Genomic DNA, 13,201 nt, shown 5'->3' with positions numbered 1-13,201 from the left:
GCAAATAAACTGCTATTATTTACCCATCATGCTTCACTTCTGACCCATTTTTCCAAACATCAGGCATTAAAGGCAACATATTAAAGTACCACAAGAAATATAGTAAAATATAGAACACACGTCTGCTGTAAAATGTTAATTAAGTTTAAAATGATGTATGTGAAATAAATTCAATAAAATAGAGTTAGTACAAGCCTCTCTTTTTATATTGCATCTCTGCACAAAGTTGTATGGCGGTATTGTTGATTTGATCACATTTCTTTTCAACTGTGAAGTGTGAGAGAATTAAACGCACAGCGTCTTCCCAGTCTCCCCGGACACAAATTGCCAGCAGCGGCAGCAGGCATGTTGCATGAACTGCTGCACACACTCCGCAGTTCGGTGTGCCAAATTGTTCACTTATTTCCTTCAAGTGTTTTGCAGTGTTGATGGTTGTGTGTTTGTTCTGAAACTCCTGTTGGTTTTAAGTACGAACAGATTTCAAATTCCCAGCGATACTAAACTAATGTGCAGTTTCTGTATTGTACGACTCGGCGTTAACGCTTTTCTATGCGTTTATAGTAACGGCCACAGATTCAGGCTGTTTGTTTCACTGTTTGTTTTGTGAATTTTAGCAAGTGTCTGTTTATGTATGCATATATATACACACACACTCACACCTTTTAATTTAAGCCAGATTCATTGCCAGGTTGTCCCAGGAAAGTCAGTCCCAGTGTGTGCAATGTTTTTGTCTGTATCCGCAGGACGGCACAGTCTTCGATGGCAGGCCGATCGAGTCACTGTCCCTCATCGACGCGGTGATGCCGGACGTGGTTCAGACTCGGCAGCAGGCTTTCCGAGAGAAACTGGCGCAACAGCAGGCGGCCGTGGCGGTAGCAGCAGCTGCGGCCGCCGCTGCCCAACAAAACGCACCAAAGAACGGGGAGGCGATTGTAAACGGAGAGGAGAACGGGGCGCATGCAATAAGTAAGAGCCCGCAATGTTTCAGACTATTTAATTTTATTCAGCCAGTGCAAAACATCACCAGGTTCTTAAGACCATAAGAAAGTGTCCAACCGAGAGGAGCCCATTCACCCCATCGTGCTCGTTTGGTGTCCATTAATAACTAAGTGATCAAGGATCCTATCCAGTCTGTTTTTGAATGTTCCCAAATTGTCTCTTCAGCCACATCACTGGGGAGTTTGTTCAGATTGTGACGCCTCTCTGTGTGAAGAAGTGTCTCCTGTTTTCTGTCTTGAATGCCTTGAAGCCCAATTTCCATTTGTGTCCCCGGGTGCGTGTGTCCCTGCTGATCTGGAAAAGCTCCTCTGGTTTGATGTGGTCGATGCCTTTCATGATTTTGAAGACTTGAATCAAGTCCCCACATAGTCTCCTCTGTTCCAGGGTGAAAAGGTTCAGTTCCCTCAGTCTCTCAGTAGGACATTCCCTTCAGACCTGGAATAAGGTCCCACAAACTCTGCATCCATTACGAACTGTGGCAGGTTTTCCACATTGAGTCTGGTCGATCGCTGGATGATGCTTTATCTACATTATAGCTGAAGTGAGAGTCCAGAGAAAGATTTAATCCTTCAATGAACGTAAAAGTGAAAAGTGAAAGTTTTATGGAGTAAATATCACCTCTAGCATCTTCACTGAATTTGAATACCCTCTCAGCCTTCGCCCACTCTTCCCCATTGAAAACAACATTATATTTAATTAATTACAGCTCATTGGATGGTACATTTATCATGACTCTCATGGGACGGGAGCTCAGTCATAACAAAGTGCTTTTGAATATGCATACAGAACATAGAGCACATATATCACTGTCTCCATCATATCTTTCTCACTTAGGTCGACAGCTTCTAATATTCGGTTTAATTTGAGTAACACGTGTCAGACGCAAGCCGCTTTCACACGCAGTGTGGGCCGTGGACTCTGACAGATAAGACTGCTGAGGTTTCTGTCAGCAGATCTTCTCCAGATTAAACTTTAAAGTGGCGATGTAACCGGAGGGAAGTCTCTGTACAGTAACTAATGATGATCTTACCTCCGAGGGAGACGGTATCATGTTCAATTGCGCAGGGAGAAAAGAAACGACGACTTTCCACAAGGATGTAAAGAGAGAAACTGTTATTAAATGATCAAATTGATTCTCCTGTAAGTTTGTAGTCTTTATAGCTTTGACAAAGAAAACCTTTCCACAGATTGAATCCCCCCCATCCTCGGTCTAAGCAGTGTTGTTATTCCCTCACGTTGGGTTAATTTTTTACTCTGAGTCCTGCTGAGACGCTGATTACAAAAAGTAAGATAAATACTCAGAAATTAGGTATTTATTTCTGTCTGTAAGGTCTCGTCCTGTTGGGTTATTTTTGTCAGTCGTGAAAATCTACAAAAACCAGCAGTGTAAGCAAGGCGTGTCCCTCTCTGGTTACAGACAACCACACAGAAGCCATGGAGATCGATGGGGATGCCGAGATCCCAGCCAGCAAGGCAACGGTCCTCCGAGGGCACGAGTCTGAAGTCTTCATCTGCGCCTGGAACCCCGTCAGCGATCTTCTGGCCTCGGGGTGGGTAGACGACATACGGCCGCTCGGATAAACTGGTCTCTTCAGCAACTAGACTATATTTCTTGACTCGTACTCTGTCAGCCCCTCGCAAATTGTTGTATATTTGCCCTCGGATATTCAGTCAATTCATTATACAATATTGTACGCTTTATATTTTCTGTGTGTATAATCACAACTTTCAGCGTGGCACACCTTGGAGAATATAGTAATTTCCTGGAGGAAAGTAGGGTAATTTGAAATAGCACATAGAAAACACATTACATGTTGTATAATGGATTGCCATGGTAAAAAGATAAGTGTAGTTTTCAATGTGGCATATTTTCCTAAAAGGTCAACTACAGATCACTTTTTTTAAGATACAAATTAAATGGAATACGAAGCAAATTAGAGATGCTGAATGTGACATTACTGTTTCACAGATTCGTAAATGATTGCGGAATGTACAAGGATATCTAAACTGTACTTTTAATTACCACGCAGTTTAATTAATGATAATATTCATGACCCTTTCATTCAACTTTGTTTTTTTGAGTCTGAGGCATACATTTTTTGTGTGTTAAGTGTATGTTACCTATAGTAAGTAAGATTTGTATTGACTGAGCCTCACTTGAGCGACTCAATCCTGTACCACATTTACATCCAGCCTTCTTGCGTGCAGTGGACCTCACCAAAATTATGATCAGGGACCTCCTGCTTTTGATCTTGTCCGACAGAAAAGGCAATTCTGAATTATGGATGTCGTTTTTCAATACCACTGACTTTATCTGCATTATGAATCTGCTCTCTGCAATCTAATAAGTGGTCTAGTAAAGCGCTTACGATGCATCTTGTGCGGGCGTTCAGGTCAGGCGACTCCACCGCGCGAATATGGAACTTGAATGAGAATGGAAACAGCGGGTCCACTCAGCTCGTCCTGAGGCACTGCATCCGAGAAGGCGGGCAGGACGTCCCGAGCAACAAGGACGTCACCTCCCTGGACTGGAATGTGAGTATCATGTGAAGTGCTTCCTTTAAGACATGCAGATACCCCGGGGGGACGGAGATGTCGTTAACAGCTGACTGAATAAAAGAGCTGTACTCTTCGTAAACCTATGACACAGTTGAGCGTTTCTCAAGTATGTGGGTCAGCTCTTGACACTGGAGAATGATTGCATCAAATATGTTAAACATTTCTGTCACCAAAACGTCTCTTTGGGATTTTGGGATCTTTGAGATTGCGATATCTTCTCTGTGGTCAAGGTGGAGGCAGATTTCCAAACCAGATTCTGACACTGGTTGTGGTCTGTAGGTTAACTCTTGTCATGGATCCTGAATGTCAAGAGTCTGTATGAAATGTATCTGATAAATGGCACCATCTATAGCATCTCTGGGGGATTGGTTTGGGATTTGTGGTCCAGGAAGAAGCTAGTCTACTATTGGTCCGCCAAGACTAGTCAAGTCTTAACCATTTGACCTGAGGATGCAAGGGGATGAAAGAGGAAGTTCCTCTGTGCACATCACCATATGTACAAACAGGAAACAGGAAGTGACTGTTGGAGTGACTCACACAGGGGCCTGTAGGCATCTTTTGGTTAAAATGTTTTGATGAGGTTCAAATGGAAACACGCTAAATCCCTCCCCCCTGGGCAGTGCTTACTACTCGAGAGAGAATCCCTCTTAGCGTCTGACAGTCTGAGGTCTGAGGTGTTGTGGCTGTTGGATTGAGTGTGTGATAACACTTTGGCATTGAATTCCTCTTCTTTACCAACAGAGTGATGGAACACTTTTAGCAACAGGATCGTATGATGGCTTTGCAAGGATATGGACAAAAGATGGTAGGTTTCTCCTTGTATTTTTTTCTTTAGTCTTTCAACAACAAATATTTAAACATGACTTGACTGCTCACATCTTCTCTTGTTTTCCTTTTTCCTGCAGGAAACCTGGCGAGCACGTTGGGCCAGCATAAAGGTCCTATTTTCGCTCTAAAGTGGAACAAGAAGGGAAACTGCATCCTCAGTGCAGGTGTAGACAAGGTGACCGAACAGAATCCATTCCTTAAAATGTGTTTTTCCTATTTCCAACGTCCTGCAAGAATGCAAATCCCCCTGTTGACAAAGCATTGAAGTAGATTACGCCAACAACTCCAAAAATATCAGAATTCCTAGATGGAATTTTCCGTAACAAAAAAACACACTTTGTTAGTCGTTTATAAAACATCTTCCTCCTAAATGTATGAACCGAGGCAAAGAAAAGGGTCATGAAAATATCTCCCAGTCGTAGCTCCGGAGGTTGTATAACCTTTGTAGAAGCTTTATCTTCGTTTACAAAGTGTGTTTTCATTCCCACAGACCACAATCATCTGGGACGCGCACACCGGAGAGGCTAAACAGCAGTTCCCATTCCACTCAGGTATGTTTGGCACAGGAAGGATTGCGATGTCAAAGGCTGCTCTTGTCGGGCTCAGATAATGGCAGATTGTTGGGAGGGAACATTAATAACGATAATAAATGAGCCGTTTGGAGGGCGGTGACACGAACATCTGCGATTCTATCAAAGTGCCAGTGTGTGCGCTCAGACCTTTGATCGCTACACACTCTCCGTCAGTTGCCTTGGTGAAGTGTTATTTTCACTCCTGCAAGGTTAAGCAGCCATTTGTAGCCCTTTAAAGTAATCCCTGTTAATTGCTACAGTATTATTACAGCATCAGTGCAGTGGATTCCTCTTTGCCGCCTCTTAAATCAATCATTCTTAACGTGTCATTTTCAAGAGACCATCAGATGCAACGCAGTGATGTTTTTCACTCCAAGACTGTGTGACTGAAATCCCTGGCTGTGTTTTAAAAATAAACACTCATTAAAGTGTGACAGCCCTCCCTGATCGAGTTCACTCTAGCACACAGCGTCAACACACAGCTGTCCCCTGTGTTACACAAGTTCCCGAAATATGATGTACTCATTCTGATTCATACAGTCGTTTTGATGTATGTCCTTATATTCCAATGCTTGCAAGCTGAAGTAGCACTGTCATTGTGACATCATCACTAGTGGACATTTTTTTTTTCCCAAAAGTGTTCTGCAATTGATTTATGACCCAGGGTATGAATGAAATTATCAATATAATCATCATCACGCTGAATATATTTTCCAATTAAGTTTGGTATTGTGGAAGTGTGTTAAAACACTTTCACACAATCAAAACAAATGAGACGAGTTGACATTAGGACCCTGCTATACTTATGTTCAGTCAACATTCGGTTGTCTGAGAAAATTGGTAAATTTAACTGTGAAAAAATACTTGCAGTTTTGCATAATTTCTATAAAATTAAATCTGAAGCAGCCCTCAATAATGAGACAGTTGTAGCCATTCGGTGCTTAATACACGTAGTTTAACTTCAACAGACAATATTAATACCGCACAAGAAAAGAAGCTTGAAATACAGTATTCAAACTTATTCGTAAAGAGCACTCCTAAAACATGGGTCAGAGTCGCATGATCTCTCCTCAGCTGGACTGTAGAGCACAGCTGTGGGCTTTATCTTTTTTGCTGCTGCGGGAGATTTGTAGATCAAATGAAAAAAGTTAGCATCAAACCTGTAAACACAATAGCAAAGTATTTAAAACACGGCAACATGGGAAAGTGGTAAATAAACAAACGCCAGATAAATAAATACAATTCAGAATTGTGCAAATTGAATTTTGAGGTCCTGATCCCATCACATTTCACTGTGTAAATGATGGTGCCGTACACAACCTGTTTACATCCAGAGGAGTTCAGCCAAGACGCCCATCAATGGCACTGCAAGGGGCTTCGTTCTCAAAACTATGATTTTGTGCTCCACAGCGCCTGCGCTAGACGTGGACTGGCAGAATAATACTACCTTCGCCTCCTGCAGCACAGACATGTGCATCCATGTGTGCCGCCTGGGCTGCGACCGGCCCGTCAAAACCTTTCAAGGGCACACAGTAAGTGTAACTCGGCTGCAGGTTGTTAACAGAGGGGTCTTGTGGCTCGCAAAACTTACCCTTCTTCCTTCACGTATCTCTGATATAAGTCGCACGAAGAACGAGGATGACTATTTGGTAAGCTGTGTGTGGATAGTCGCTTGAACTCTCTAACCTCAAGGCCACTATTTTGCAATTGAGTCATTCTCCTTAGATTAGCCATATGTATAAAACTTTATATTGTGAATCGGTATCTCCTCTGTTTTACTGAGAAACAACGTCTCTGGATTAGATTGTCATTTAAGGTCGAAAAAAGTAGATGTGCTTTAGTTTGAGGTTACTTTTTGACAACCTGCAATGAAGTGAATATATAAATGATGAACCGATTGTACTGGAACATTGTGAATTTGTATTTCTTCTTCTGGAAACTTTGAAAGGAGTTCCTCCATTTTAAAAAGTGCACTCTCTGTGCATATTCCTCCAGGCTTTAGTTGAAATTACACCTAAACATCTCTTAAATCTTCCCAAAGCATAACATCAAAGCTGTGCCTGAACATAATTCTGGTCTGCCAATGCTTTGTTGCAGAATGAAGTCAACGCAATCAAATGGGACCCAGCTGGCATGTTGCTGGCATCCTGCTCTGATGACATGACACTGAAGGTAAGGACATTATCCATCTTTATATAAATGCATCTGAAAAGCCTGTTCTGTAAAATACGATAATGCTTAGATCTTGACAAAACTCCATATTGATATGTAGGAATTTCCAGCGTTGATATCTGAGAGGGAGACATTAGATTTCATGGCTAATTTATGGTCTAGTCGTTTTCTACCTAAAACACGATGGGTGAAGTTCTCATTCATCATTCAGTTCTGTAAGTGTCATTCGGCGGTTTGTGAATATTGTGCTCAAGTGCAATTCCTGTCCCCAGATCTGGAGCATGAAGCAGGACACATGTGTGCATGACCTGCAGGCCCACAGCAAGGAGATCTACACCATCAAATGGAGTCCGACCGGACCTGGCACCAGCAACCCCAACTCCAATATCATGTTAGCCAGGTACAGCTGAGAAACTTTTGAGGCACATAAAACTTCCACCGGACAGAGAAAACGGTCCCACCGAGACCTGCTTAGCTTTGATTGATCCCCTGGCTTCATCCTCTTTCAGAAACAGGATTATTCAGTGTTAGCATTTGCACATCATTTACACTTTCCAGCCAGAGCTATTTTCTCTGCTTCACTGCTAACCGATATCTTTAACACCTTTCCATCTTTAACCACCTGCTTCTAAAAAGCAGTGCCCTCCGTGGATGTTTTCACAAGATGTCTCATGTCTTCAAGTTTTAAACGAGAGATCTGTGCCTTTACACCTATATTCATACTGAACTTTTCAATGGGCAGTTTGTCGTTTTAATCGTCCCGTAGCCTGATGTGTTTGTGTGTGTGTTTGATGGTGTAAATAACAAAGCCTTGCCACTGGATCCTATGTTGTCGATGTGGCCGTGGCTGTCACCGTTTTCTTCTCCTCTGCAGTGCCTCCTTCGACTCCACTGTGCGCTTGTGGGATGTAGACCGAGGCGTGTGTATCCACACTTTAACCAAACACCAAGAACCCGTCTACAGCGTGGCCTTCAGTCCGGACGGCAAGTTCCTGGCCAGCGGCTCCTTCGACAAGTGTGTGCATATATGGAACACCATGGTAATGACACGCTTTTTTCATCGTTGCGCTTTTAACAAGCGGTGGCGTGAAACAGCAGGCATCTGAAAGGCTGCTCCTGGAGAGACTTGATGCAGAAGTGTAGGAGACTTCAATGAGTCAATGAGTAGAGAACCAGGAAACGCAGGAACTTGGCAAAGGCAATACCGATTGCAGAAATGAACCCATTCAGAGCACAGAGACAACAATGTTGTGCATCTCTGCTGTGGCGTATTTTTATTTTGATGTGCTTTATTTATTCATATCCTTCAGACTAGGACTTATTCTGGCAACTATTTGCATCCACACACTGATTTAAAAAACCTGGTGGCCAGAATAGATGTAGACGTATTGAATGCCAAGGAGTGTGTGGGATTGTTATACAGCTCTGGAAAAAATGAAGAGACCACTTAACATTGATTTAACTTGGAGTGGTCTCTTAATTTTTTAACACAAACTTCCCTGGTTCTTTCCAGACCGGCTCCCTAGTCCACAGCTACCGGGGGACGGGGGGCATCTTCGAAGTCTGCTGGAACAGCACAGGGGACAAGGTTGGAGCAAGTGCGTCGGACGGATCTGTGAGTAACAAAGCTGGGATGGCCCCGTCTTCATTCTTATTACTGTCGGTCCGGTTTGTTTTCTGTAACCGTGATATATATATATATATCGTGATATATTAGTCCTGTGCCAAGTTAGACCTAACCAGAAGAAAACGGAAGTAAGCGCATTGCAGAAGAACCGTAGACAATAAATCTCCTGAATCGGATTGTGAAGGGATCTTCTAGGAGTGGGAATCCGTGTTGGACAATACAGTTAACCCCATATTTGCTTTCTCTTTTGTTTCCTGCCCTTCTAGGTCTGTGTTCTTGACCTTCGAAAATAGTGACGTGGTCAGGTGTTTGAGATGGACCATGAATGTGTGGGGAGAAGCACTCGCTGCGATCGTGACCGCTCCAGAACCAGTAGAACGCACTGCTGGGAACCATATTAACATCACCGACCCGCTCTCCTTCACAGCTGGATTCGGCTGGTCACTGGTGAACCTTGTTGAGTCGAGGAGAGAGAGAGAGAGAGAGAGAGAGAGAGACCTGGAGAGCAGTCGGATTACGCTCAGAATTTGGGAAACGTGGATTTGGAACGGTTGTGCCAAAAAATTGAAACGAACTTAAAAAACCAAAACGAAGAAAAATAAAACGCCCGGCTCAATAAGGATGTTTGTTATTTATAATTCGGACACTACAGTCAATTCCCCCCCCCCGAAGGATTTCAGTAGAACGAGACATTAAAACTTCAAAAATTCTCCCTTTTCTAAAAATGTGGTTCAGCGCTGTGTGATAGAAGCTGGAGTGTGATTTAGATCCCAGAGCTGCTTTCAACCGTGGGATTTGAGTGGATAAAATCTTTTTATATTATCTGTTATTCCAAGAAGCTGCCAAGAGGGGAGTGAAAGGATGTAAAACTGTTGATAGATTGTTTATCTTTCCTCGCTTTAGGTCTCGGTATCTCTAGAGCACTTAAGAAAACTGCGTAACGATGAAAAACAAGTGCTTTGACACACAGCAATCCAGTGCACAAGAAGCTTCATACAGGGAAACGCTATTCAAGGAAAGAACCCAGTGTATTTTTGGAGGAAAAAAAAGAAAACAAATGTGTATAATTTTTTATGTACAACTTCAGTTTTGGAGACAGAATGGGCTAAACAAGGACAGACTGCTTTCTTTCAAAAGGAAAAAATAAATTTAAAAAAGTTTGCTTGGGTGACTCACATATAGACACATTTTTAAAGCTGCAGTATCCTTCCTAAATCTATTTCTGGATCTCTTTCTCACAGGATGCAATGTAAATGATTTTGTTTGGATATTAAATTGGCGATGTTGTCAATGAGGGCCTCAATGTTTTTCATTGGACTTCAGAAGGTTTGGGCAGGCTTGGGTTCGTGTTTTATTGAATGGAGTCGGTCAGATTGCATCGTCAGACTACCTTTGAAAGGTAAAGGTTAAAAGTTACGGTAAGGTGAAGACGTAAACTGCCAATAAACTGGTCAACTGCCGATACGGTTTAATATTTCAGAATAACGTGAAGCTAATTCAAACCCAATTCTCAAAACCACCTTTATACTCACTCACTGCTACTTGAAGTATAAAACTGCATCCCGTTACACCGTTCCTTCTGGATGTCCATTGTATGAATGTAAACAAATACACGTTTTGTTTATTGGGCAGCAGAGTTTGGATAGAAATCGACACAAACGTGACTAGGGATATTATAATAGTAAATTTCGGTCCTCGGTGCCCGTTGACAAGCGTCTAAAGTCCTTTTGCGACACCGTAAAGCATGTTGTCAAATATTTATATTTTTATAGTAAACGTTTATGGATGAACAGGCCGAAACAAGGGATATAACCGAAGTAACGAGTTCAGATAGAGCGTCCCTCCTCCCAGCCATCTCCGAGCATACCTTGGCCTGGAAAACAAGACTGAGGTCTAGAGTCAATCAGACCTCAGTGTGACCAGATCTCACACGAGAGAGTGCTGACGCAAATCTGTTCACACAGGCATTCAAGGGACATCTTAAATATGGAGTTCTCCTGTCAGAAGGAGCGGGTGAAAGATGACTGAATTAAAGTGGATTTGATACAAGACAAATCTGTTGCTTAGAGACAGACTGCAAGCTGCTTAGCAATTGCAAAATCCCCACAATGCGGACCAGTGAGGATTGGAAACGGTTCGGTCTGATGAAAGCATTTCTGAGGTTAGTAAGCTCAGACGAAATTGGGAACTGGGGGAAGTTAGGGGGCATTCAGTCTGATTGCTTTATGCCAGCGGTTGGTGGAAGCATGCAGGTATTGGGGTGAATGTCAAAAACAGAGACATTTTGGGAAGCCTCCGTCGAAAGATTTGAATCCTACTGACGCTCGGCTGCAGAAAGACCGTGTGCTGTGTTTTGCGTCATGTGCTCTCAGACAGCTGTTTACAGTAAACCAGGTTAGCTTCTCCGTTCATCACCCCAGCCTCCCGACTCCAATCCAGTCTGACGCCTGTGTGAAATTAAAGATGTTGGTGTTCTTCAAAAGCAGAACTATGAAGAAACAGACTAAATTGAAAATATCTATCAACTTGTGGCCGCTGCCGTGTCTGAAACCTGTGGCAATCGTACAATATATTAAAAACCTTTGTTTTTAAATAAAACCCAAATCCCTAAACACTTTTGTTCTGATTTCTATCCAGGATATTAACCAGCATCCAACAGAAAAAGGCTGTAGCTACATTTGTGTGTGTGTGTGTGTGTGTGTGTGTGTGTGTGTGTGTGTGTGTGTGTGTGTGTGTGTGTGTGTGTGTGTGTGTGTGTGTGTGTGTGTGTGTGTGTGTGTTCACAAATAGTGTTGTGCAAATGTATAACAGCTCAGGACTGTCACACACACGTCTTTTGTTTTCTTCAGCAATTTGTATTATTTCAAACTCAAAACTAAAATTAAAAGCACCGGTTGAAATTTCGTGTGTCATCGAAGTAATTATCATTGTGTAGGACGATAATCTGCAAAAATCGTGACAGATGGAATAACGCACTAAAGTGAAGTCGTGTCTTGGGTCTGTGGAAGCAGTTGTCTGTTTTTTATTCTTTGCAGGGTTTGTACAGAGACTGTGTCCTTCATTCCTGGAGTCAATGGCTCTTTGGTTGAGGCTCAACCTGTGCCGGTGAAAGTAGCCAGACAAAGTACAGTTTTATCCCAATATGTTGTTCTGTGTAATGCATCTCAAACTGACCTGCCTTTATGCTTTTGAATTAGTGAAAACCAAAGCATATTAAGACTATTGTAGCGAAGAACTACAACCGTGAGGTCTGAACCATGACACTGAGAAACGTGTCCCATTTCAGGGTTGGACACAACGTTACAAAATAAGCTGTGTATCTTTTTGACTGTTTTCAAAGACAGTACTTGTAGTGGCAGTATGTCCCAGGCAGTCAGACAAGCAAGGTTTAATTGGCAAGTTTTGAAAATTGACTCTACATGACGCCAAACTAAATTTGAATTCTGTATTTGTAAAAATACAGAATTAAAACAGTGTGCAATTTGCTTCATTCAGTTCCAATGTGCACAACTCTGAAGGTCCCAGTCTCAGGTCTCAGTGTAACATTTGGGTTTTGACCAATGTGTACCATCTTGAAATGCGAGCTAATGATCCTCCCAGCGATCCCGAAATAGATCGACTACCTTTTGTGTTTTAATTTTTTGTTTTCGTTGTTTTGTTTTGGATTGATGGGGAAGGGGGGTTGGGGATTTTAGCTTTTACTTTGTATGTTTAGTTGTCTGTTCTACGTGGGGATACTGCATCTTTAAACCCTTACCGGTCACATGCTTTGTTTTAGGTCTGTTTCTGATTTGTCTAAATAAAGCTAACCATGTCAGAGCCCCGTGCAGTGCACTTTGTCACACGGTAGGGTCTTGCTTTGCTGCGTCTCGATCGAAACACAAGCTTGTCGCTGTGTGTGCGCTGGCTTTCCCCGTCACACTCGAAACATGCGACGACTCACCCATTCTCTCTCTCTCATACATCTAGTCACTCGCTGAAATCTACTTTCTGGCTTCTGCTGTTTTTATTGTCTGTGTCAGACTGAACCCCAGACTGCGATCAGCGCTCATTTCAGCGTCACAGAGGTCCAGTGTAGGAGAGAACCCTTGACTGTTTTTCTCTGCTTCACCCTGTCTAGTGTAGGTCAACTGTTTCCAGAAAGAGAAAAAAAAAAATGTCTCAAATAAATCTCTCTATTTTGATATTAGAAAACACTGTGTCTGTTTCTTATTTTGTCTTGTTGCATTTACCGAGCAGCAGCGTTGATTATCGTTAGCTAATCGATCACATTTAGAATTGATTACTTTTTAGTTGTTATTCAACCCCTATATAGTGGTTTATCAACCTCAGTTAGTTATTATTCATTCAACACGGGATGCAGGCTTTAGTCAGGTGGCGAATCAGTGTGTAATTCCCAGCGTAGGAACTTCCTGAGCTTCTACAGGTTCATTAAAATCGAAAC

The 13,201-nt window shown here is 42.4% G+C and overlaps 1 protein-coding gene across 2 annotated transcripts in view; it reads left to right on the top strand.

Moving 5' to 3' along the window:
- The window catches only part of tbl1x (transducin beta like 1 X-linked), a 61,357-nt gene extending 48,406 nt beyond the window's left edge, over positions 1 to 12,951 (top strand). For both annotated transcript variants that reach the window (XM_066705945.1, XM_066705946.1), the window contains 12 exons: positions 744 to 966; positions 2,417 to 2,549; positions 3,393 to 3,534; positions 4,300 to 4,363; positions 4,464 to 4,561; positions 4,877 to 4,937; positions 6,369 to 6,490; positions 7,056 to 7,130; positions 7,403 to 7,530; positions 8,005 to 8,170; positions 8,644 to 8,745; positions 9,024 to 12,951. In XM_066705945.1, the coding sequence (XP_066562042.1) occupies positions 744 to 966; positions 2,417 to 2,549; positions 3,393 to 3,534; positions 4,300 to 4,363; positions 4,464 to 4,561; positions 4,877 to 4,937; positions 6,369 to 6,490; positions 7,056 to 7,130; positions 7,403 to 7,530; positions 8,005 to 8,170; positions 8,644 to 8,745; positions 9,024 to 9,050 (1,341 nt within the window). In that variant the 3' untranslated portion in view covers positions 9,051 to 12,951. The remainder of the gene's footprint in view (positions 1 to 743; positions 967 to 2,416; positions 2,550 to 3,392; positions 3,535 to 4,299; positions 4,364 to 4,463; positions 4,562 to 4,876; positions 4,938 to 6,368; positions 6,491 to 7,055; positions 7,131 to 7,402; positions 7,531 to 8,004; positions 8,171 to 8,643; positions 8,746 to 9,023) is intronic.
- Positions 12,952 to 13,201: the final 250 nt, after the last annotated feature.

The sequence above is a fragment of the Amia ocellicauda genome, chromosome 6 (genome assembly GCF_036373705.1).
Source record: "Amia ocellicauda isolate fAmiCal2 chromosome 6, fAmiCal2.hap1, whole genome shotgun sequence".
NCBI classification, from domain to species: Eukaryota; Metazoa; Chordata; class Actinopteri; order Amiiformes; family Amiidae; genus Amia; species Amia ocellicauda.
The sequence above is the reverse complement of the archived record's forward strand: the minus strand, read 5'-3'. Positions and strand labels throughout refer to the sequence as shown.